The sequence below is a fragment of the Piliocolobus tephrosceles genome, chromosome X, assembly GCF_002776525.5.
Source record: "Piliocolobus tephrosceles isolate RC106 chromosome X, ASM277652v3, whole genome shotgun sequence".
NCBI classification, from domain to species: domain Eukaryota; kingdom Metazoa; phylum Chordata; class Mammalia; order Primates; family Cercopithecidae; genus Piliocolobus; species Piliocolobus tephrosceles.
Window position 1 is genome coordinate 87,222,958 of NC_045455.1, and position 26,410 is coordinate 87,249,367.

The window sequence follows — 26,410 nt, forward strand, 5'->3', positions numbered from 1 at the left end:
CAAGACCATAAACTGTGCTGATGTTCCGTGCATTGTAGGATCTTTAGCTGTATTCCTGGCTTCTACCCACTAGATGCCAGTAGCAGCCCACCCCCAAAGTTGTGACTCCAAAAATGTCTCTAGACATTGCCAAATGTTTCAAATCAGTAATTTATCTAATCAAAGATGCTCCCAAGAAATTGATAATCAAAATATACTTTTAATTGTAAAAGATGACTCATTCACTAATGTTCTAAAAATGTAAATTTGTATATACCAATTTCATACAGAATATCTTATGGTATGTTGTAATATATAAATTAACAACAAGAAAAAATGAGTTTACTTTTTTTTAACAGTGTTGCTTGGTAACACATTAATTACATAATAAGTCTATGAAGTAAAAGTTTAACCTACATCTACCGGTTGCTTTAATTCTTAAAGACCAGACCAAAATCAAAACCTTGGAACTTCTACTTTTCAACCCTGAATCAAAGAATAGCTATAACCCTAAAACAGCACTGACACAGTAAATATTATTCTTATGAGTGTTAATGGACGATACTGATATATCTCATATTGTACTCAATTTGAAGAGTTGCCACTGAAATCAATTAAAAATGTTTATTCTGAAAGATGCTACTACAAAGTTTACAAACTCAAATGCTTATTCAAACTAAGTTTACAGAAAACTTAGAAAACAGGTTGAACTGAAACCTGTAGATCATTTTATAATATTCATGAGCAACATTTTTTTTAAAGACAAAGGCTATTGTTTTAATATAATTTAAGAGCTTTAACATGATCCCCCTTTAGTGCTTTTAATTGTCACATGGCTGTAAACCAAAGATGCCCCCAAATTTTAAATGATCACTGATACTACTTGAGCAGAAATTCTCAGGTGTCAGTACTTTTAATGTTGTGTACATCAAATTACAGTACAAAGACGACTATAAACAAGACGCAGCCCTCAGTTTCCATGAACAGCACACTATTACAGTAAACCGAGTTTATATTCCACCATCAAGTGTGGCTCTCCCATGACTTCACTTTGTGAGGGATCTGAAAGCAAACAAAAGCAAACATTTTAAAAGACTCTCAAAAAAGAGATAAATTCAATGATTCCGCTTACACGAGAATCCAGAACAGTCAAAACTAACCTAAAGTTATAGAAAACAAACCAGTGATTGCCTGGGGCTGGAGTGGGGTGACTGACTGCAAAGGGACCAAGAGAACTTTGTGAGGCAATGAAAACATTTTACTCCTTTATTTAGGAGACCCGGCTGTACGTTGATTAAAACTCACAGAACTGTTCACTTAAAAACAGGTGTACTCTATTGTATGCCAATAATATCTCAAAAGAGTAGATTTAAAAAGAAAAAAGACTGACACAGTTTTATTTTTTCAAAGTTCTTAAGTTTTCTAGTGGCTTCCCACATGACTGGAAACAATCTCTTAATTCACAAAAACGTTTTATCTGTATTGTCTTCTGACCTGTTATATACACACAAATGTAAGTAAGAATTCTTAAAAAAGAAAACCTTTAAAAATCGTCACTTTTATGTTTACAGATGAGTCAGACCAAAGTCTTATTTTAACTGTGTTCATACACCTAAAAGAACTTTTAAAATTATTACCAAGAGTAAGCTTCCTAAAGACAGCCTTTTTCTTTGTCCTCTACTCCTCAACATAGGATTAGAAACAGAATAAAAACCTAATGAACTAAACTATAAAATCACTTTGTAAGAATGAATAACCCTGCACATAATAATGATGGCTACCGAGAGGAACAAACAGTTCAGTGAAACCAATGTGGATGTTTCCTCACTGGACCTCCTAAGAGACTGGAGATTAATAAATTGCTGTGTATATAAAAGGCACTCAAAACCTCAACTTAAAAAAAAAGGCAATGCCAACTATTTTTTTACTATATATGTTAGTATTCGTAGAAAGACACGTAGAAGTCTGGAAGGACAGACTAAACCAAACTAAAACAGTAGGAAATTAGGGAACAAGAAAAATGGGATTGAGAGTCATTACAGAAAATCTAAGTTTCAATGGAGTATTTCAAATTTTTACACAAAGAATATACTCATTTATGTAACTAAACTTTCTTCCACACCATGCTTTTTAAAGCTTCTTTAATGAAATGCATTTATTAAATAAATCACTTGCACCAAAAGACAGCACATGATGTAAGCAAGGCACTGGTGGGAGACGGGTTTTGCACCTGTTGAACCAAGAGCTTGCCATGAGACTCTGAGTGAGGACTGAGCCTCTGTGAGCTTCCATTTACTCATATTCCAGTTAGGCGATCAGAGTACATGAAAGTCCCCTTCCAGCATTAAGAAAAAGTACATTTTTGATTTTACTAGTGTCCTTATATGTCCTTCCTAATCTTGTAAAATGTACAGGATTAACTTGCCTAAGTACTTCGCTGATGAGCAGGCAAAAATGTCATCATCTCCAATATTGTTATAGTCTTTACACAGTATTTAGATTAACAAGCTACTCACTGATTACAGACTTAACACTGTGTTTTGTGTCAAAGGTGGTAAGAATGTGGTCAACAAGACCTTTAACTATGGATCAAGCACCCTACCAGGCACTGGGAACACAACAGTTAACAAGAAAAAATCTCCAGCTCTTCTTTAATTTGGACAAATAATAAGTAAGAAAAACATCAGATAAGTGTTATGCAAAGAATTAATATAAGGCAGGGTGACAGAGCAGGGACTACTTTAGATTAGGTAGTTGATATGGTTTGGATGTTTGTCCCCTCCAAATCTCACGTTGAAATGTGATTCCCAGTGTTGAAGGTGGGCCCTGGAGAGAGGTAACTGGATCATGGGATTGAATACCTCATGTTTAGCTCCAACCCCCTGGAAAAGTGAGTTCTTGTTCTGAGTTCACACAAGTTCTGGTTGTTTAAAGCTGTGTGGCAGCCCCCTCTCACTCTCTTGCTCCTTCTCGCCATATAATTCACTGGCTCCCCCTTTGTCTTCTGCCACGATTGTAAGCTTCCTGAGGCCCTTACCAGAAGCAGACAGCAGCACTATGCTTCCTGTACAGCCTGAGGAACCATAAGCCAAAGAAATACCAGCTTCAGGTATTTCTTTATAGCAATGCAAGAATAGACTAACAGTAGTTAATGGAGGACTCTGAAAAAGTAATACTTAGGTTGGGATCTGAAAAATGAGGGTAAACTATTTGAAGCAGAAAGGAACAGCTAATTCAGGTCCCTAAGGTGAAGCCCTAAGTTATCCATATATTATGCAGTCACAGTTCCCACAAGCAAAAAACTACCCCAAATACAGTGGTCTCATTGTGATAAAAATCATCTACCAGGCCGGGCGTGGTGGCTAACGCCTGTAATCCCAGCACTTTGGGAGGCTGAGGTGGGTGGACTATTGGACGTCAGGAGTTTGAGACCAGCCTGACCAAGATGGTGAAACCCTGACTCTACTAAAATACAAAATTAGGTGGGCGTGGTGGTGGGCACCTGTAATCCCAGCTACTTGGGAGGCTGAGGCAGGAGAATCGCTTGAACCCGGGAGGTTGGAGATTGCAGTGAGTCGAGATCGCGCCACTGCACTCCAGCCTGGGTGACAGAGGAAGACTCCGTCTCAAAAAAAAAAAAAAAAAAAAAATCACCTCCCTAAACAGGTGATTCTTCCTAATAGCTACCTTAGAGAGACACAAGGAATGAATTTTAAAAGATGCCCACAAGATAGCAAGTGGTTTATTTTTTTATTTTTTTGAGACATGGTCTCACTATCGCCCAGGCTAGAAGTACACTGGTATGATCACTGCTCACTTCGGCCTCAAATTCCTGGGCTCAAGTGATCCTCCTGCCTCAGCCTCCCGAGTACCTGGGACTACAGCCACACACCACTATGCAGACAGGGTCTCATCTTACCCAGGCTGGTCTCAAACTCCTCAACTAAACTGATCCTCCCACCTGTGCCTCCCAAAGTGCTGGGATTATGGATGTGAGCCACCACACTGGCCAGCTAGTGATCTTTTTTTTTTTTTTTGAGATAGAGTCTCGCTCTGTCGCCCAGGCTGAAGGGCAGTGGCGTGATCTCTGCTCACTGCAAGCTCCACCGCCTCCTGGGTTCACGCCATTCTCCTGCCTCAGCCTCCCAAGTAGCTGGCACTACAGGCACCCACCACCACGCCCAGCTATTTTTTTTGTATTTTTATTAGAGACAGGGTTTCACTGTGTTCGCCAGGATGGTCTAGATCTCCTGACCTCGTGATCCGCCCACCTCAGCCTCCCAAAGTGTTGAGATTACAGGCATGAGCCACCGTGGCCGGCCGCTAGTGACCTTTTTAAACATGTAATTCCATCACATTACATCCTTACTTAAAACTGCTCAATGGCCTTCTGCTGCATGCTGAAGAAATTCTAAACTTCTTTTCGTGGTCTGTAGGCCCTGGTTCATCTGTTCCTTGCTTAGCTTTTTGATCTCAACCTTATTCTATTCTCTACTTTACTCAAAACATGTCAGCTATATGGGCCTTCTTAAAGTGCTGAGAGACAGTTCTCTATTGGTCTCTCCATTCTGCAAGCTGGGAGCAGACGCACTAAACTGCCTTTGTTCTAGGCTATCTTTCCAAAGCCGTTTCAGCCTCAGAAGACAAAGCAGCACAGGACAGGCAGGTTGACTGCCAGTTATAAGGCTGAAGTGGCCTAAACTTGGAGTTCCATTCCTCTAACATAACACACTGAATGTACAAGGCATCACCTTACCCTCTTCTTAGCTGCCCCATAGGAAGTGGGGCTAAGGGAACCAAAAGAAATGCTGATACTCTGGCTACGCTATTGCTACAAGTAAGAAACTGTCTTTTAGGAGTCTCTTGTCTTCTGCTAGCATTCGTGAATTCATGGCAGGTTAACAAGTTAGCTTGAAAGTAGAGTAAGATCTCAAACTGTTCAGAGTTCTTCAGCTGTTCTCAGGTTACAGACCCTGCACATACTGATCTCTTCTGTCTGAAATATTCTGCCTCTACTTCTAGGTCAATGATTTCATGTTTCTTTCAGGAATCAACTTATGTGTTATATTCCCAGAGATATGCTCCCTCCCAACCCAAAAACATCCTTTTTCTTCCTAGAATTATCAAATTGTATATTTGTGTTAACGTGTTTATCTCCATTTGAAAGCACAGATATTTGTTTTGTTCACAGTTGTATATTCAGAGCCCAGCCCAGTGCCTGACACATAACATTTGACTGACTAGCTAAATGTTCCTAAGTCCCTCTCCCTTTCTTTATACAGAATTACAGAAGCAGATTTTTAAATGAATGCTTTTATAACTAAAGACCTGAACTATATCACCTTAGTAGTTTTAAATAAGGTCTAAGTTCAATGTAAAAGCTTAAGAATCCCAGCTTTTCCTGCATCGAAAATGCTCCCTCAGGGAAGATTCTCAAAGGAGGCTCACTAGACTTCTGTTATGTCCACAGCATTTCCTTACCGGACATCAGCAGCCAAGCAAAACTAATAAAACTTAATCCTGTTGGATATTTTTGTTTCTCCTGCACTGTTGGGGCATAGTGAGCAGAGGCAGCATTGGACAGGATTGTATTTATTTATCTTCCTCAGGACCAGAAAAAATAGAGGATGCTGCATGTATTGTTCTTACTTAAATTCATTTACAATTATTCAGGGAATTTTATTTAAAATAACAGATTTGGCCAGGTGCAGTGGCTCACACCTGTAATCCCAGCACTTTGAGAGGCCAAGGCGGGCAGATCACAAGGTAAGGAGTTCGAGACCAGCCTGGCCAACATGGTGAAACTCCATATCTACTAAAAATAAAAAAATTAGCCGGGTGTGGTGGTGGGCACCTGCAATCCCAGCTACTCGGGAGGCTGAGGCAGGAGAATTGCTTGAACAGAGGAGGCGGAGGTTGCAGTGAGCTGAGACCGCGCCACTGCACTCTAGCCAGGTGACAGCGCAAGACTCCATCTCGAAAAAAAAAAAAAAGATTCCTCTTTCCTATTTATCACCTGTAAAAGTACAAAAATTACGTTTTTTGGGGGCTACTTTTTAAAGAAAGATTTATCTTCCAGTTGTTTACAATGCTAGTCATAAAACCCCCAAAATCAAACTAAACAAACAAACCACCACCAGTCACATCCCAACAATGTGAATTCTGTAACAATTATCACTGTTTAAGTGACCCTAGGAATATTAGACTGACGTATTACGCTTGAAGCTCAGGACATAAAGTGAATAACCACCATTACTAGACTGAAATGACTACATACCCTTAGAATTTCATAAATAATTTTCTCTTTTTTTCTTTCTAAGACGGAGTCTTGCGCTGTCACCCAGGCTGGAGTGCATGACACGATCGCGGTTCACTGCAACCTCAGCCTCCCAAGTATCTGGGATTACAGGTGCCTGCCACCATGCCCAGCTAATTTTTATATTTTTACTAGAGAAGGGTTTCACCATGTTGGCCAGGCTGGTCTCAAACACCTGACCTTAGGTGATCTGTCCACCCCGGCCTCCCAAAGTGCTGGAGTGCTGGGATTACGTGTGAGCCACCGCACCCAGCAAATCTTCACTTTCAAAAGCAGTTGAAGAATAGTTACTACCATTAGATTTTATCTTAATGCAATGAAAAAACAGAAGTTAACCCAATCAGCTGTAAGTTCCATGAGGACAAGAATTTTGCCTATTCTTTTTGCAGTTGTTTGCCTTTTAAATTACAACGGCTCCATAAAAAGGTGCTGAATGACACTTACCATTAAGAATATCCTCAAATCCAATAGTCTCATCATTGCCCCTCAAAATATCCAATGAAAGATTTGAGCTTGAAAGAAATGGAAGACGCTGAACCTTTGGGGAAAAGCATGAAGGGACAAGATTAGAAAAAACTTAGGGGAAGATGACAGAATATATAGTCTAATTTCATGTTCTTTTTTCTTTGTTTGAAATTTCACAAAAGCAAATAAAAGATCAATTTAACAAGGGGAAAAAAACACTAGTTCATATTTGAGACACAAACTAAGTTGTAAAGACACTGAAATGATACTTTTCATTAACACTTAATAATCCTACCTGGTGTGCATGTATTTTGAGGCTTTGCTTCTACTCAGGAAAACTACAGCACATACCATGTGATGAAATGCAAAATCCTAGAGCTTAACATCACGCCTCATTCCTGACATATGTGGGATGATCAAATTCCTGAAGAAAAGTCCAACTCAATAGGTTGCCTAGGCTGGTCTCAAACTCCTGGGCTCTAGTGATCCTCCCACTAAAACTGGGATTACAGGTCCATGTCACCAAACCAGCTAATGCAGATAATTTTAGATACTGCCAAAGACTACCAAAATAGGTGGTCTTTGACTAAATGATATTAGCATTTTAAAAATAATCACACCTTTAGAACCTAAGAGGGCAGTTTCTCACATTTCTCCCCTCCTCCACAAAATGTATCCAGACTAAATATATTATTTTCAATTACTAATGTCCCATAGAGATATTTAAAATCTTTATAGTGTGGAAAAATTTCTCTAGATTGTCAAACCTACAAAAAAAAAAAAAAAGGAAGTGGGAAGAAAGAGGAGGAAGAGGAAGAAACAAAAATAGGAACCTGTAAATTAAACCAGACTGCAAGGGGTCTCGTAGTTAGATCAGAGGTACAGTCCTAAGAATGCATCAAAAGCAGGGAGGAGCAGGCAGCTGTTACACATCTTGACAACCCAAAACTGCAAAAGTATAGAGATAAGAAAAAAAAGAATTCTGGGTAAAGATATTTAGATCAAATCGTATTAAAAACTTAAGTCCAAAATTTGAGCGATCTGTAGTTGAAATCTGAGTAAGAGGAAAATAAAAAGGGAAGCTAACAATTTTGTGCCAAACATAATTCCATTTAACCTTCAGAATAATCCTATGCTACTCTTACTGTTCTCCTTATTTCGCATTAAATTAAAAAATCTGAAGTTCAGAAAGTTCTCCAACTTACCCAAGTTCTTAAGACTAGTAGATGGATAAGCCAAGATTCAGCCTTAGGTCGCTCTGACTTAAAACCATGCTTTTTAAGAGCTTTATCTTTGGAAAACGAGTAGCTTCCAGAATGACTTAGCCAAATACAATTGATGGCATTAGCAGAATTTATCTTATCACTATTTTTTCTGGAGACGGAGTTTTGCTCTTGTCGCCCAGGCTGGAGTGCAATGGTGTGATTCTGGCTCACTGCAACCTCTACCTCCTGGGTTCAAGCAATTCTCCTGCTTCAGCCTCCCGAGTAGCTGGGATTACGGTTGTGCGCCACCATGCCCATATGATTTTTGTATTTTTAGTAGAGATGGGGTTTCAACATGTTGGTCAGGCTGGTCTCAAACTCTTGACCTCAGGTGATCCACCCTGCCTCGGCCTCCCAAAGTGCTGGGATTACAGGCATGAGCCAGCCACCCCACATGGCCAACAGAATTTATTGAAAAAGACAATTTAGCTAGGTCAGAGAAAGGAATCCACACCAGTAGGAGAAATGTGTGCAAATGCCTAACAGTGAAAGAACCTAATGAATTAGAAAACTGCAAGTAGTTTAAGAGGATATGAAGTGTGGTGGGAAGCAAGAAGCCGATTCATGGACAGAGCCACACGAAGGCGTTGGGTTTTATTTTTATTTTGAGGGTAAAGTGAGGAGAGGGACATAATCAAATCTGTGTTTTACAAAGATTATTCTGACTACAGTGTTAACAAGGATTGGAGGGGCAGCAGGGATGAGTGCTGCACTAATCCAGATGAAGTCTGGCAGGGGCAAGAACTTACGTAGTAGTAATGGTGGGGAGAGCAAGTAGTAAACTGAATGAATGATTTCGGGGAGCAGGGGAGGAGGTTAGGATGGGTGCTAGGTGACATAACCAAGGCTAATTATCCAATTTCTGCCTTAGGCAGAACCTATTCATATGGGATAAGGAGTATGTGGGGGATTATGAGTTATTCTGTACTTGTTCATGTAAAACTGGAGATGCCTGTGGGACTTCCAATTGGAAAAGTTTATAGGCTTATAGCTCATGAAAATTGTAACCTGGGGGTCATCAACATATTTTATGTTTTGAGATGGAGTCTCACTCTGTCACCCAGGCTGGAGTGCAGTGGCACGATCTCAGCTCACTGCAACCTCCAACTCCCAGGCTCAAATGATCCTCCCACCTCAGCCGCCTGAGTAGCTGGGACTATAGGTGTGCACCACCAAGGCTGGCACATTTGTTCTATTTTTTTTTTTTTTTGTAGAGATGGGGTTTCGCCATGTTGCCCAGGCTGGTCTCAAAAAGGCCTGAGCTCGAGTGGTCCACCCACCTTGGCCTCCCAAAGTGCTGGGATCACAGGCTTGAGGCACCAGGCCCAGTTGGAATCATCAACATATAATTGATAACTAAAGCCACAAGTAGGAAACAGGGTGAGGAAAGGACTAGAGATGGGGTACTAACAAACCTGGCATTTTGGGAAAAAGACAAAACAAATGGAATCTACACAGAGACACCTGAGAATAAGGATTCAGAAAGAAGGACATCAGGAAAGTGTGGTGTTCTAAAAGCCAAGGAGGTGGGAGGATAGCTTGAGGCCAGGAGTTTTTTTTTTTTTGTCTTGCTCTGTCACCTGGGCTGGAGTGCAGTGGTCGGATCTCAGCTCACCGCAAGCTCCGCCTCCCGGATTTACGCCATTCTCCTGCCTCAGCCTCCCGAGTAGCTGGGACTATAGGCGCCCGCCACCTCGCCCGGCTAGTATTTTGTATTTTTTAGTGGAGACGGGGTTTCACCGTGTTAGCCAGGATGGTCTCGATCTCCTGACCTCGTCATCCGCCTGTCTCTGCCTCCCAAAGTGCTAGGATTACAGGCTTGAGCCACCGCGCCCAGCGAGGCCAGGAGTTTAAGACTAGCCTATGCAACGTAGCAAGAGCCCGTTTCTACAAATAATGATAATAATGTTAAAAACTAGCCAGGCAAGGTGGCACGTGACTGTAGTCCCTGCTACTCAGGAGACTGAGGCAAGAGGATTGCTTGAGCCCAGGAGTTCGAGGCTGCAGTGAGCTATGATCATACCACTGCACTCCAGCCTGGATAACAGAATGAGACGGTCTCAAAAAAATAAATACAAAGTAAAAAAGTAAAAGCCAAGGGAAAGAGGAAGCAGCCATTATTAGTGTCAAATACTACAGGGAGATCAAGTAAAGTGAAGGTAAAAATGTCCACATTGTTCAGGAGCAGCTTCACTGGTGTCATGGGAGACAGAAATAGTGGGTTAGATAAATAGGAGGGAAAGAAGTACAGAAAGCACATGTAGACAACTTTTCAAGGAGCAAAAGCACACTCAATGAGAGACAAGTTACTATAAAGGAATTTGAAATTGATACAATTTTTTTTTTGTTTTAAAAGACAACAGAGGTTAAAATGCTACTGCTGAGACAGGGCGAGCAGAGAGAGGTTGAAGATACCAGCTTTAGAAAGGATCACTGATAAAGGAATTTTCCTGAAGTAATGTAACAGGATATTATCCAAAGCACAGGTAGGAAGGCAGTTCTTAAAAAATTGGAAGGATATTTTCCAAGTACTGATTCCTTAGCAACAGGTATATCCAACTATATACAAATTGTATACTTGACACCTCCACTTGGATATTCTTAGAGGGATCTCAAATGCAATGTAATCCCTTAAAAAAAAAACAAAAAACAGAAAAACATGAAAGCAGATGCAGTTAGTTTTCAGACACTGAGCCTGTAATTTGAAGTTTTCCATTTAATGACTTCTTTTTTCCCTCTATGAAGTAGAAATCAAGGTCACATCCTAAAGAGGGAGAGGGAAGTAGAATAGGCTGTAAGGTAGATAAGGTATAAATAGCTGTTATGAAAACAGAAGAGTCCTCATGAATGATATTGACACACATGTAACAGAGATCCATCAACTCACCTGCTGCACTGCCTTGAATTCCATCTGTAATTTTAGTGGAGCGAATAGACCCTGAATGTTTCTCAGTGTGGAAAAATTCATTTTATCTTGGTTGAGCTGGAACTACAAAAGACAATGAAATTTTAAACATTACACTCAATACTCTGCTTTCAAAACAATTAGCAAGTGGCATATATATAACACAATAGTTAGATGAAGAATTTTAATATCCATACCTGTAATAAAAACTAAGTATTTTTAGTAATTTTTTCTGATAAAGTTTAGACCACATATGTCTATATTTTATTTAGCATGCAGGTGTACTTTTACAAGCGTAAAATTACCACCAAATTTATATTTAATTTCCAAATTTATACCACCAAATTTAAATACCACCAAATTTAAATTCCAAATTTATAAGTGTAATAAATTAAGGAATGTGTCTCCTATTTCAAGAGTAGATTTACAATACATAATCATATTTTAGTGCTTTTGATTAAAAGTACTGCAAAACTAGCAAAGGCATAATTTGAGATCCAGAAAATGTCACATGCACTGACAAAAACAGTTAACTTCTAAGTGTGAAGGTATATATTTAAAAGAATTCAGCAAAAGAAATAATCCAACCACTAAATCATCCTGTTAATTAAACTATAACCTCCACTTATTTTTGGCATTTGCCTCGGGGAAAAACAAACATCTCTCAAAAGTTTATTCAATTTGTATTGGGTAATAGTCAGTAATTTTTTTCCTGGAATCATACTTTTACTAAGTACTGATATTACATTTAGGGAATTTTGACCATAACTTAATGTATTTCAGGCAAAATGAATCAACTTGACTCATGGATTCTAAAACAGTTTCCAAAAATGGCTCCTAAGGATAGTGAATGTGATATGCAAACAGACTTTTACAAAGATTTGTCTGAGCTAAGGTGATTATAATGAGGTAAAGTCACTTCTTGTCATTATTTTTTATTCTATGCTACTCTCTTGATAACACTAGTAATAAAAAAGGTAACTTTAATCAAAAATCTATTGAGAGATTAGCACCTACTTGGGATATGACTATGAAGTTTGAAAGTAAGGTGACTATCAAAATGCTTTTTAATTACTTTAGCTTGACATAGCAAATTTTGACAGATGGTCCTTAGGGAAAACCTACAGTATTTTATTATGGGTATATGATCTGAAGTTCTAAGTGAAGGGTTTGCTTTAAATATTGGTCTATCCTCATAATACAATTTTATTTTAAGAGACGGGTCTTGCTATATGGCTGGAGCGCAGTGGCTATTCACAAGCACGATCCTAGAACACTACAGCCTGGAATTACCAGGCCCAAGCAATCCTCTGCCTCAGCCTCCCACGCAGCTGGGACTACAGGCACACCCCACCACACCCAGCAGTAAATGTAATTTTATGTATAAAAATTCAAAATTCAATGTATGTAAATTTTGATGAATATAGCCATCTTGTAATGTGATATTAATACTATAATTATCAATCAACATGTAAGTTAGCAACCGTGTGCAAAATTAGGCTCTGTGGCAACACACAACGCAACAAAACTGAACAGTCTGCCTTGGAGAAGACTATAATCCAGTTTGGAAGACATTATGTATAGATCAGGGCTTCTCAACCCTCCACACTACTGATTTCTTGGGCCAGATAATACTTCACTGTGGCGGGCTGTCCTGGGCACTGTAGGATGTTTGGCAGCATCCCTGACCTCTACCCAATAGATGCCAGTATTACATCTCCCCACCCCCACCGCACCACTGTGACAACCTAAAATGTCCTCAGACTTTGCCAGCTGTTCCCTCGTAGAGGGCAAGAGGACGATCCTCCCCTAGTTGAGAACCACTGGTACAAATGATGATAGTCATCTTCCCTTACTATCACCACTCAAGCTCCCAATCATGCAGAGCTGCTAGAGGCCAGCAATATGCCAAGGATGGGCTATTACTAACTCCAGATGAGAAGACTAAGGCTTAAAGAAAATCAAGCAATATGCCCCAAGTTTACTTAGCAAAGTGGAATGCCCAAATAGTTCAACTACACAATCCATGCTAAAGGATTTATAATAGTAAGTGTCACATAAAGAGTGAGACTGCCATTAGCTGGCTAAATGATTAAAGAAGAGACACAGTAGATAGAAGTCAAGTCTCAAAAAGATCTCTGAAGTTTCTAGATTCTTCACAGTTCCGGCCAGTCTCACTCAGATTTGTCAGTTTCTCTTAACATGTATTGCTTAGAACTAAACCAATATTCCAAATCTAATAGCCAGACTAATACATAGGAAAATAATCTCCCTTGATTTGAGCCCCATCTTATTAACAAAGCCCAAGACTGCATTAACCTTTCTTTTTAGTAACTAATGTAATCTACTGGCTTATACTGAGTATACAGCCAATTAAAATAGTCAAGTTTTACACAGCAAGTCACTTTACCCTGCCCAAAGGTGTAGAATTCATTTTTCGAATCCAAATGCAGAACTTCACACTCACCTCTATAAATGTTTTTCTTAAATTTTGGTCTAGACTTTGGTCTATTTTATCATCATGATATAGTTCCATTATTCACCAGAATGAACTATCCTTCTCAACCTTTTTTCCAAAAACTTGATATACATTCTTTCTTTGGTTGCCCACAAGTCCTTGAAAAATACTTATCCCTCCTATGTGTCCATCTGAGTACCTAAGATGTAAAGAGAGGCCAGAAAGCCCTATTGAAATACTCCCTCCAAATTGACTACTTCTTAATCACTGTTCTCTGGGTAGTTATCAACCTCACATAGTTTACCCTACATTACTTTCACTTGGTTCATAATCCACCATATAACCCCCAACCTTATCCCTTGTCAGGTAATTTGATCCCTTGACTGACCCATTTGGCAATTTAGTAAAAGAGTGAACTAAAATTAATTTGCTAAATTCATTCAGATGCTGATGATCACTGCTTAAACTTTATTAAATGCTCACAGCTCACTCAACAGTCCACGTAAGAAACGGTTTCAGGGATCAGTGTTATCACAGACAATCTTATTTTTCAGTAAGATCCTTTATACAAAAGTGGAATATGTATCCATCTACAAGCAATTATCATTTCTCCCATTAGTTCTCAAAGATGATCAACTGTGCTTTTTAATCATACTTATATACTTTTAAGTATACTCTGGGTTGTCAACTTCTGCACCTGAAACCTGAATTCACTTAAATTGACTAGGAACTTTTTTATTTTTCTCATCTAATTTGAACTTCAATTTCATAATTACATTTTGTTCTACTCTTTCTTATAGGAAGATCTATCCTCTTATTAGAAAGTAAAAGAAACAAACAAACAAAAAATACAGACCAGTTTTCTGTTACCTAATGACTGCATCATCTTCCCCAAGTAGTCAGAAACTTTTTTCTTCTTCCTCTAAATGTTTATTTAAGAATCCATTAAGTTGTGTTTTGGACATGTATACATGCTATCCTCTCTTTAGGAGTAAACTTTCTGATCTAAAACTCTTCAAAAGACCCTTCTCTTCTATAACGCCTTCCAAAAAAGCCCTAAGCACAGGTGGCTGTCCCATCCTTGGTCTTCTCTAGCATTTTACGAAGTCTTCTCCTACCCACTGCTTGTCTTCCTCATTAAATTTTAAGTTATTTAAGGATGGGGATTAGGTCATATTCATCGAAGTACCTACTGTGCCTAGTGGCTGTGTCCTACAGTAACTCGGAGACGCAGGACTTGAGAAAGAGGTCAAAACTAGAGATACGAACTTGGAAGTCAACAGCAAAAATGGCAGGAAAAAATATAAAAGAAACAGCATTATTAAAAGAGAAAATTCCTGTGAGAGGAATGGAGAAGTGGATCACCCTTTGGAGATACACATTAAAAAGGCAGGGAAGGATGCACAGAAAGGGAGCTTTGGAAGAGCAGTATAACTTTTAAGTCTATCCTACAAGGGGTTTGAAAATAAGGCCTCATATTCTTCATGGGCAAATCCTCAGTACCAAAATTGTTTTAATAAAATGAAACCAATATTACTAAAAGTATTTATCTATTGGAAGATAAAAATAAGGACACAAAAATATACTTACATTTTTTTCTGATAGTTCAAGAGGATGACTAGGCAAAAGTTCATTTTTCACACAAGAAAAACTGAAAGGAAATTAAAAAAAAAAAAACATTTAAAGGAGATTAAATATCACTCAATACCCACAGCTCAAAATCGTATCTATAAGGGGATGGCACAAGAGAGTTTTTTGGGGTAACAAAACTGTTCTGTATCTTGACTGTGGTGACAGTCATACGAATTGATAAATGTGCTAAAAATTCATAGATCCATACACCAAAAGGAGAAAAAAAAAGTACTATATGATAATTTAAGAATGTATCCATTATAGACATTGGTGGTCAAGATTTCAATCACTAGGGAAAACCTGCCAAAATCTGGTGCTACATCTAGAAGAAATTTAATGAATGTATGTTTATTCCTCAAAGTAAGATAATAGACTATTATTAGGCCTATTTTATCTATAAGGACACCGAGACATTAATTATGTGATTTGTCCAAAGGCACACATCTAATAAATAGCAGAGTCAGGATCCAAACCCAGGCCGACTGAATCCAGAGTTTAATCTCTCAACTGCTATGTTCTAGCGCTTCCCAAAGAAAAGCAAATTACTCTAACAGTGAAGACAAGAAGGCAAATGGCTAAGTTATCAGTAGTAAAAAAAAAATTTAAAAAATCCTACGAAATCATGCTAATGGGCACCACAGTCTAGGAGGATGCCCTATGTTGAGAACCTACTACTTTGATGAGATACTTCTTCCACTACAGGAAATATCTAAGCCTCTTCCCCTCTGCACCCCATGTAAGGTATATTACTTGCCATCTGCCAACTAAATACACACGTATAGCCTATCAAAATACTTAAAGAATATTGTGAAAAATAATTCACAGAAACATAACCAAATCAAAGTCATAATTCCCCCATATACCCTTTCCGAAGAAGATCATGACTTTCAAAAGGTCCACTTGCTGAAAGTTCAGTAACTGGAATACTGTCCTTTAGCTCAGATCCAAGTCCCCTGGCATTCTACAACACAAATAAAAAACATTATTAAGTAGAAAAAAAATTTAAACGACACACCTAAGCAGCTATGTCAAAAATATTGTTTAAGTAGGAGACAGAAAAATAAGAGTCCCTCAAAGAGTCCTCAGACTAGACAATTACAGCAAGCCTTAAACATTATGATATGATAGAGACACACATGGTACAATGAAATAACAAATGTAAGAGTGGGAAGGATTCCCGAGGTGATCTCTGACTGCTGTCAGTTTGAAAGGCATTCCAGGAAAAAATAACATGAATAAAGCCATGAAAATATAAATGAACAAGCTTCAGGCAGTTTGAGATGACTGGCTAAATGTATGTTTCCAGTGAGGCAGAAGTAAAGGCTGATGAAATACAAAAGTGAAATGTCTTACTGCAAAGAAACGTGGGTTTTATTCCGAAACCGACAGCCTCTGAAAGGTTATGGCATGACTGAATTTGTTTCCACTGGAAAAACCTCTCCCTTAGGTTAGAGTGTTTAACACAGAATAAAAAAGTTGAGGACAGCATCCTCAGGAATACTATTCCTTGAGGACAAGAAAGAACAACAAAGAATGGGATTAACAGACAGGATGGCTAAACAAAAGTAGTCAGAGAAGCTGGGAAAAAAAGGGAATTTCAGAAAATGTTTGGCTTCTGTATGAAGATGGCACTACCTATAAAAACTATGTGTATCTAATCAGGATAGTATAAAACAAAACAAAAAAGACAGTGCATTTGGTATGGTGCATTATTACCCTACCCTACTGTGAAATGCACAATCACCAGATATTTATTTGCCGTCTATTATGTGTCAGGTACTCCACTAGATACTGAAGATACATGTCTACCTCCCAGGGCTTCATCTTATGAAGATACATTAAACAAGCAAAGAAAACATAGTGTTACAACAGGCAAAGCACAAGATGCTAACTTTATTTATTTATTTACTTTTTCAGATAGGGTCTTGCTCTGTCATCCAGGCTGGAATACAGTCGAGCAATCATGGCTAACTGCAGCCTAGACTTCCCCGGCTCAAGCAATCCTCCTGCCTCAGCCTCTCAAGTAGCTGGCACTACAAGCGTGCAACACTACGCCTGGCTAATTTTTTTATTTTTTTGTGGAGATAAGGTCTCAACTATGCTGGCCAGGCTAGTCTTGAACTCCTGTGCTCAAGTGATCTCCCTGCCTCAGCATCCCACAAAGTGCTGGAATTACAGGTGTCAGCCGCCATGCATGGCCCAAGATGCTAACTTTAAATCACTTGTTGCTCAAGTCCAATATCCCTGCGATTCTGCAGAAAAATGTAAAACAGCTACAGGTAGTTTAGTATCAAATTTTATATTATTCTAGGAGAAAATATTGTGAGAAGTCACCTTTGAACTATTTCTTAATTCGTTTGTATATTTGATTTGGTCAGGTATTTTATCCTTTTCAGGGTTTCTTCATTACACCACTCTTGCCTAGCCTATCACGCAAGGATAACTTCAACAGCATTCTACTGGGTCTTGCTGCCTTTAGACTCACCCATTTTCCAGTTCTGCATACAAGGTTTTCCTCAAGCACGAAACCTCCTCCAACAAAACTGCTATAAAATCTTTGTTGGTTCATTAATGTATGAAGCACAAAGTTCAGACTCCTTAGCCTGGACCTAAAGAACCTGCATAATTGGTTCCAACTCCCCTACATACAAGAAGCCATGATGGACGAGGAAAAGAATCTGGACTCTAGTGTGGACTGTCACTAACCTACTTTGTGACTGCCAGCAAAGCACCAACCTCTCTGGCCTTGTTTACTCATCTGCACCAAGGAGCTGAACTCCTACCAGGACTACACATGCTCCTTGATTTATGATGGGGTTAATTCCCAATAAACCCATCTTAAATTGAAAATATCAAAAGTCAAAAACACATTTAACACACTCAACCTACTAAATATCAGGCTTTAGCCTAGCCTACCTTAAACGTGCTCAGAACACTTACACTAGCCTACAGTTGGCCAAAATCATCTAACACAAAGCCTACTTCATTAAAAAGTATTGGGTTATTTCATGTAATTTATTGAATACTGTACTGAAAGTGAAAAACAGAATGGCTGCATGGGTACTCAAATATGGCCTCTACTGACTGTGTATGGATTTCACACCATCATAAAGTCAGAAGATTGCTGAACCACCACAGGTTGGGGACCTTCGGCAGAGCTGTGTGATTGTTGCTTTTCAAATGTATCTTCTATTACTTCCCTATATGAACATTCTCCTCCTTCTGGACTGCTTTATTGTAAAGTGACAAAAGGTTTCAATGCACAAAGAAAAGGTGAATTCTGACTTCTGGATTATCGTCATTTTTTCCAATTTCCTTCTATAAAATATCAGGATTAGTACTCACTGTTTCTAATAAAGGAAGGAGTCGAGAAAGGCAAATCTACGAAAACCTAACTATTAGTTATATTTGAGAGTGCCTATAAAACTTTTTAAACAATGATTAGCAGTATTTACCAACAGAAACTTTCTAGATTTGGATGGATGGCCTACCAGCAGTACCGATATCAGAGTCTGTGGCAATGGTGGCTCAGTATTCTTCTCAAATATTACAACTTCTAAGTTAAAAAGAAAGAGAAAGTGGTGGGGAGGAGAGGGAGGGAGGAGATGTACTAACAATACTCACAAACGGAGAATAGCAACTGTCTGTTTTTTCCCCTCTAACACCTAGCACACTACAAGCTCTCAAATAAGTTTGTAGAGCAAAGCTGCGTTACACAAATGCCACCTATAGTTGTGGGTCGGTTACCAGGCAGTTACAAGGGCAGGCACTGGGGGAGATGAGGAGTCTGAGGACTCTGGGCTCTCAGAGGTTACCCCTCAAGGAAAGGGTCGGCGGCGTCAGCCCACAGAACGTTGCACTTTCGCGGCTGCCTTTTCCACTTCTGCGCCAAGTAAGGGGAGGAGGTCTGGGCCTGCAGGGGTCTAAGGGATGGAAGGGCGCAAACCGAGCTAAGAGGGGCAGGATGAAGCCGAACCGCTGCCAGTGGGACCAGTGCCGCAGCCGGGTCCCGGCGACAGTCACGACCCACCCAAACCCCGTGACTCGACAGATTATGGCGCCCCAGGGCCGGCCTCAGCTCCACGCAGCCGCCGCCGCCGCCGCCACCCGGGGACGGGTTGGGAGGCTACTGCCTGTTTCTGCCGAGCCACGGTCCCGAGCCCGCGTGGAACTCCGGCCGCCCAGGTACCCACTCACCATCTTCAGCAGCTCGGCGAACAGCCTCTGCCCAGTTACCGTCAGTCGACCCCGCTGCTCACTTCCGTTTCCGAGGGCTGCCCCCCCACATCCGCCGGAAGTGCGTCCGTCCGGGCGAGGAAGGAAGGAGGGCGCGGGACGCCGGAGGGAGCTGCGCGGGGCCGAGGCTCCCACGCTTGCAATCCCCAGGGACCGAGGGCCAAGGGCGCAGTAAGGGTGTGGGCTGGGAGGAGGGAGGGGTCGGGACGAGACGTGCCTGAGGGGAGGGAAGACAGGGACTCTGGTTTATTAATAAACATCTACCGTCTGTACGGCATTTTAAGATGTGCAGTGTGCTTTTGTAGGTACATCGCCTTATTTAACACAAAACCTCTCTGAGGTAGCTATTACATTTCACAAAAGGGTAAACGAGGCATAGGTGATTTGAGTGATTTGTTTGAGATCGTTCGGCTAATGAAGCAAAATTGGGACACAAGGCTTTTGTCATTTTTTAAATACATATTATTCTGGTATGTTCCGAACCCTGTGCTAAGGCTAGGAATACAAAAAAGGACCAGGCTGGTGTGGCCTCTGGGCTAGAGGAGCATGGGTACTCCGGGGGCTGGAGGGAAGGGAGGGGATGATAGAGACTACAAATTAAGTAAATGTGATCATGACCAACTTGTGTTGGGCTCTTTGAACTGCATATCAACACAATTCTAAGTGCTTACATCCTTTATCGCCTTTAATCTTTTCAATAACCTTACGAGTACAATTGACAGGTGAAGAAACTGAGACATGAAGGGGTTAAATAAATATGCCTAAGGACGTATTTATGAGTCTAGAATCCATGGTCATAACTCTATACTGTATTGTTCATACTGTATTGTTCAAATATAATGTAATAAAACAGACTTATAGTCTGCTACCACAGGATGGAGACACCTTAAGGAATCTTTGGACTGATAGCCAAAGGATAAGAGCGAACTAGTTTGGGGTAGTAGGGTATTTAAAACAACATTACGTGCAGATCTGCTTGTGCAAAAACGGTCCTGGAAAAAAGGCCTAAGTCTGGCTAAAGTTCAGAAAGTAAAGTGGAGAGTACTGTGAGATGAGGTTGTAAGTAGATAGAGGCAAGTGGTTTTTGTTGTTGTTTTTGTTTGTTTGTTTTAAATAATGGTAGGGTTTAGCTATGTTGCCCAGGCCTGCATTGAACTCCTGGGCTCAAGCGATTATCCTGCTGCAGCCTCCTGAGTAGTTGGAACTACGGGCATGCATCATGGGACCTAGCTACAAGTTTTTTATGCAGCCTTTGTAGGCAAGATTAAGGGTGAGGCTTTGTCTTTAAAAAGCCATGGCAGGATTTGAGAGAGGGAAATTATAAGGCCATGTATGTTATGTATATCCACGGCCATGATCATACAGCTTTGGAGTTCCAGATGTTAAGTGTTCTGCCCTGCTGTCCTTTAGGTGTCTTCTGGTCCTTCAAAATAACCATGTTATTAATTCTGAGATTTGAGTTGGAGTGTTTCGTTTGCATCTTTTTTCTTTCAGTTGCACCTAATGAGAAATTCACAGTAAAACTGAATCGTTTTTTAAAAATCATTTTAACATTTGCTGATTGCTCACAGTTCAATGAATATGTATTGAACATTTGCTTGATATACTAGATTCTGGAGCTATAAAGAAGAAAAGGACATTTCCCTGTACCTGAGATGCTTATATTTTCCTGGGGAAATAGACATGTAAACAGATACTTAAAATGCAGCATGGGCCGGGTTCAGTGGCTCATGCCTGTAATCCTAGCACTTTGGGAGCCCGAGGCAGGCAGATCACTTGAGGTCAGGAGTTCAACACCAGCCTGGCCAACATGGCAAAAGCCCATCTCTACTAAAGATACAAAAAAAAAAAAAAAAATTAGCCAGACATCATAGTGCATGCCAGTAGTCCCAGCTATTCAGGAGACTGAGGCAGGTGAGTCGCTTGAACCCGAGAGGTAGAGGTTGCAGTGAGCAGAGATCGCGCCACTGCACTCCAGCCTGGGTGACATAGCAAGACTCATCTCAAATAATAATAAAATAAAATAATAAAATGCAGTGTGGTAAATGCTTGATAGAGAAAGGGGCTAAACCAGAAAATTGTTGGGAACAGGAGAAAATGGCATTCACGGAAGAGGAATGTGGAAAGGCAAGAGATGTGTGAAAAGTCATGCTGCTATCTGAGTAATGGAAAACATTTCCCTGTGGCTGGAGCTGTGGGTGAGCAGGTGGAGCAAAATGCGATGAGGTTGGAGGGACAGGTTGGGGCCAAAATGAAGGGCCTTGTGTGGTATGCTGACGTTTAGGACTTTTTCTTACAGACAACAGGAGATAATGGAGGTCTTTTCACAAACATTTGGCATTAAAAAAAAAGAATTCTGGTGGCAGCATGAAGGACAGACTAAGATTAGGAGAAAGTAGGAACCAGGATACCATTTAAGCCGCTAATGGTACGCTAAGGTAGTGTCACATATTGGAAAAGGTTTTGAAAAGGAGGAAAAAGTAGGAGTGAACCTAAGAAATACTAGACTTCAAAAGACAGCCAGAAGAAGGGGAGCCTGCTTTAAAGGCTATGCCATCTTAGAATCAAAAGGGCTAGAAAGTATTGAGAGGTTGGAAAGTAGTTAAAAAGAAGCTAAAAAGGGATCATAAAGCCCTGAAAATAGGCTTTTGGTGATCAGTGTGAAGAGTTGTTTCAGTGGCTCAGCAAGGAGAAAATTCCCCTTGAGTCTTACACCCAAGTTTATATCCTATTTTAAATGGTCTGTTACAGTATTAACTAATACGGGGTACTTTTGAGTATGCTAAATGCTTAAGAAGTAAATTAGATTTGATTCTGGAATGATTTAATTAGATTTACTTAAACGTTATGTTAAATAGCTTAGAGGATAGAATATTAATAATGATAGCTAACATTTGTTACCTGTCAGGCCAGGGTTTAGTTCTTTGCATATATTGTTTCAATTAATCCTGTGAGGTAGATACTATCCTTATGCACATTTCACAGAAAACGCTGAGGCGTCGTATGAGAACAAGCACCCTATTTTATTTGACTTTACTCTTAAGTCAGTCTGGTGACATAGATAGGCCAACTGAGGACAAGTTCAGCTTCGTTCACATCTGGCAAGAACCCTCCTCCCTCCTAGCTCTTTCCCCGTTTGTTACCTCACCTGTCTCCTGTTTGGGTGCTCTTCCTGTACTTCATCTTGTCAACTGAATTTGGGTCTTCTGACCTGAATTTTAGTGCTGTCGAATGATCTGAAATTACACTTAACCTTTGCCCTTTTCTGTTATTTGCCTAAGCTTGGCCCTGGGCACCCAAACCCTATTACCCAGCCTGCTTGGTTAGACCCCTCTTAAAAGCTGCTTTGTCTCCACAGCATAGTGCCTTGCATACTTAAGGCAGGTACTCAGAAAGGTTTTAAAATCTAGTATGTAGTGGGTGTCTCTTTAGAACTTTGGAGAAGCTAGAAGAGGCATGAAAGAGGCATAGAGAAGAGAGGTCTGAAAATGTCTCAGAGCTAAGGAAGATACAATGTTGAGATAAGGAAATGACCAGTGATGTCACATATGATTATGGGAAGATCAATGGAATTTGGCAAATGGGATGTCATTTGCATATTCTTCTGGTGAGCAGTTTAACTATAAACCAGATTGTTAGGAATGAAGAATTTATAAGAAGAAAATGGAGGCAGCTAAATTTTATAGATCATTCTTTTCATAAAGTCCTTTTCAAAAAATAGAAACAGGATTTTGGTTTCAATGAAAGTTGGGTTTTGTTTTTGTTTCATGTGCACGATTGGACAGACCAAAGTTTGTTAGGCAGATGTTAGAAAGAGTTGGTGAAGGGGCAAGAGTGAAGACAACAGGGAAGAGAAGCAGCAAGAAGGAATGATTGAGGTAATGACCTCTCAGATGCCCAGAACAGGTGTGAGGGAGAATCAAGGACAAAGATACAACTGTTAGAAACAGGAGACAGGCCAGGCGCAGAGACGCATGCCTGGAATCCCAGCACTTTGGGAGGCTGAGGCAGGAGGATCACCTGAGGTCAGGAGTTCAAGACCAGCCTGGCCAACATGGTGAAACCCCGTGTCTACTAAAAATATAAAATTAGCTGGGCATGGTGGCGCACGCCTGTAATCCCAGCTACTAGGGAGGCTGAGGCAGGAAAATCGCTTGAACCCAGGAGGCAGAGGTTGCACTGAGCTGAGATCGTGCTATTGCACTCCAGCCTGGGCAACAGAGCGAGACTCAATCTCAAAAAAAAAAAAAAAAGAAATTATGCTTCCCTACAAGGCTAGGGGTGGAGGAGTAGTTCATGTGAGGGTAGTGGTATTACACAAATCTTAACCAATAAGAAAATTACTAGGTTTTCGAGGGCCTGAAAAGAATCTGTAAGTTATAAAAAATATATCCAAATCTTGGGGGGGAGAGATAGCATTAGGAGATATACCTAATGTAAATGACGAGTTAATGGGTGCAGCAAACCAACATGGCACATGTATACATATATAACAAACCTGCACGTTGTGCACATGTACCCTAGAACTTAAAGTATAATAAAAATATTTTTTTCCAAAAAAAATATATATATATCCAAATCTTTAAATTATCTAAATTCTTACAGTGTTAGGAAAGGTTCACTATGCATAATTTAGGGTAAGTCGTATTTACAAATCTTTGCAAGCCCCTTCCTACGTGTTAAGAGATGAAGAAATATCATTTGACCCTTTTTCTTTAACCCTAAGAGATGAGTGTTTCATATTTCTTCTGAAATATTTTACTGGCTATGATTTCAGATGCAGCTGCTTTTAAAAGAGTGTCTTCTGATTATGAAAAGCCGGATTTTGAGAATAAGTACTAGAGTAGACTATTTGGAATCCAGGAGTTTTATTTTACTACTTTACATCTGCATTGCATCAGACATGGCACAAGTTAGCATTCCATTTTTCATGCTTTTGTAGCCCTGTTTTAGGTCTGTCTGTGCTCAAAATTGGTTTATATTTTCACCATAGTCTCTATTCATTTGCCTGCACAGCATACAGCTCATAGATTATATGCAATGGATTTTAAATTCTGCACCTCTTTCCTTTACCATAGCCGTCTCCCATCATTTGCCAGCCCACATGTGGGAGCATGGAGTAATTGTAATATTAGCCAAATAAAAATGTAATTCAGAAAGCATATCTGCCAAAAGTATCATGTGCAGAGCCTCACAAAGCCTAATATAATATACATGTATACATGATGGTTTCAATTCCCTTATGTTTTTGGATACTAGTGTCAGTATTCCCCTCCACTGGCATGAATAATTAGTGGAAATATCTGTATTTTGAAAATTCAAAAATTTATTCCCTGAAGATACAGACTTGAGGAAAGAAATTTAGCCTATATTCAAAATACACCAGGTTACCTCAAAAGCAGTTTACATTAATCTTACTCAGAATTAGAAAGTCGATGCAGAATCAGAGAGCTGAAAAAGATGGCCTATGACATTCTGATTGTATGGTTAGTATATTTGACTGTTTTGTTTTTTCTTCCAGAAGCAATGCATGTTCACTATAGAAAATCAGACAACACCAAAAGGCAACAAGAAGAAAATAGAGAACACTTGAATGCATCACCCAGTGATAACCAATGTAAATGTATTGGTGGATATCCTCTTAGACATTCTTCTATGTGACAGACTATATCTATTTATCTTTAAGAAAAAAATAGATTGATTCCATTTTCTAAGTGAGCTGGGAAATTTTCTTTTGGCTTTTTTATGACCATGTTGTTATTTAATAAAACCCGTCATTGTGGAGACTTAGAAAACATCCTTCCTTCTTCAGGAATGAGAAATTACACGTAGGCAATTTATTCAACATTTTTCATTATGTCAGCATGATTAGATGCCAAGTGGCTATTTGGAATAATTTTTGAAGGTATGTTTTTTTGACACTTTGCCAGGGAAATCATAACTCTTAAAATTCTCCAATAACCCTAACCGTACAATTGGAGTTATGGATGGATATTATGTTCCATGTTTTGTTGTTTTCTCACTGTTACAGTATCTGGGATTAATGCCAAAAGCTATTCAGCCTCACCCATTTATTAAATGAGGGTGTCCAACTAAGTTTATACAATAGAGTTTAGAAAAAAAAAGAAGACCTTGTTTGTTTATCATTCTAGTTAGGTGTTTTTACATGAGCAAGAAAGAAAAGTATTGTTTCTACAATTCCTTGATGAACTTGCCTGGTTGAGAAGTAGAGTATCGTGGGTAACAGAATTAATTGCCTGACACCTGAGCCACAAGCAGAGCTCCTTCCTTATTCCAGACCATCCGCCACACCGCTGCCAAAGTTGTTTGTTTTCTAAAATTCAAATCGCTTACTCTCCTTAAAGCCCTGAATAGCTCCTCTTTGCCTGCCCTACAGAATTAATTTATAACTCTCTAGAATGTGAAACAGGCTTTCTGTGATCTGTTCACCCCACTCTTCAATTCTTTACTCCAATCATATTAAAGTACTTGGAATTCTCTGTTAATGTTGATTTCCTACCCCTCTACATTTCTTCCTGCTTTCCCCTCTTTTTGGAATGCACTATCAACCCATGTCAGGTCAAGCATCACTTCCTCTACAGAACCTTTCCTGACCTTCTCCGCTGCCCTACTTTCCCTACTTGGGGAAAATAGACCCTTTATGCCTCATTGCTTATGCATACATATGAGTAATTGTATCTCACCAGCAGTAACACACTGTTGTACCTCTTGTTTTCACATGTGCTTGTCCTTGTTAGACTGTAAACTCCATTCATCATCTTTCTGGAGCTGTCATCTTTCATTAGGAACATCGTAATAGCCTTTCAGCTAGTACCCCACCCCCCTCCACTCTTACCTGCTTTTGAAGTGATTCTCCCCATCTCCAGAGTAAGTGGGCTCATCAAACTATGCTTCTCTGTGTGAAAGGTGTGGTGGTGGGAACTGGGTGAAATTAGCTCCAGGACACAATTAGCACTTGGTCTAATTTATTTACTGCAGTAAGTAACCAGTGCTGAGAGATTCCCAAGAAGGATGGGGAGTGGGGAAGGAGTAGGAGTAAGTGGAGAAAGTAGGGGCTGAGAAACTAGGTGAAGAATCAGAATCAGGTGTAGACAGCCATACAAGTCACAGATCTGAAAAGGTCAAGTTAGCCA

The 26,410-nt window shown here is 39.9% G+C and overlaps 1 protein-coding gene across 1 annotated transcript; it reads right to left on the reverse strand.

Annotated features, from left to right (window-relative positions):
• Positions 1-231: 231 nt before the first annotated feature.
• Positions 232-19,395, reverse strand: POMP (proteasome maturation protein). The gene is made up of 6 exons (XM_023208748.2): positions 19,218-19,395; positions 15,884-15,981; positions 14,979-15,039; positions 10,913-11,014; positions 6,740-6,833; positions 232-1,041 (listed from the first exon to the last, which is right to left on the reverse strand). Exons 1-6 carry the CDS (start codon positions 19,218-19,220, stop codon positions 974-976), a joined length of 426 nt encoding a protein of 141 aa, XP_023064516.1. The 5' UTR covers positions 19,221-19,395; the 3' UTR covers positions 232-973.
• Positions 19,396-26,410: the final 7,015 nt, after the last annotated feature.

Bases quoted from the DNA above. Each gene is read 5' to 3' on its own strand.
- POMP (XM_023208748.2), bottom strand. The intron at 15,040-15,883 runs GTATATGGGGGA...ATTTCCTTTCAG, and splicing joins CATGATCTTCTTCGGAAAGG to TTTTTCTTGTGTGAAAAATG. The intron at 6,834-10,912 runs GTGAGTTGATGG...TTTTCCCCAAAG, and splicing joins AATTCAAGGCAGTGCAGCAG to GTTCAGCGTCTTCCATTTCT.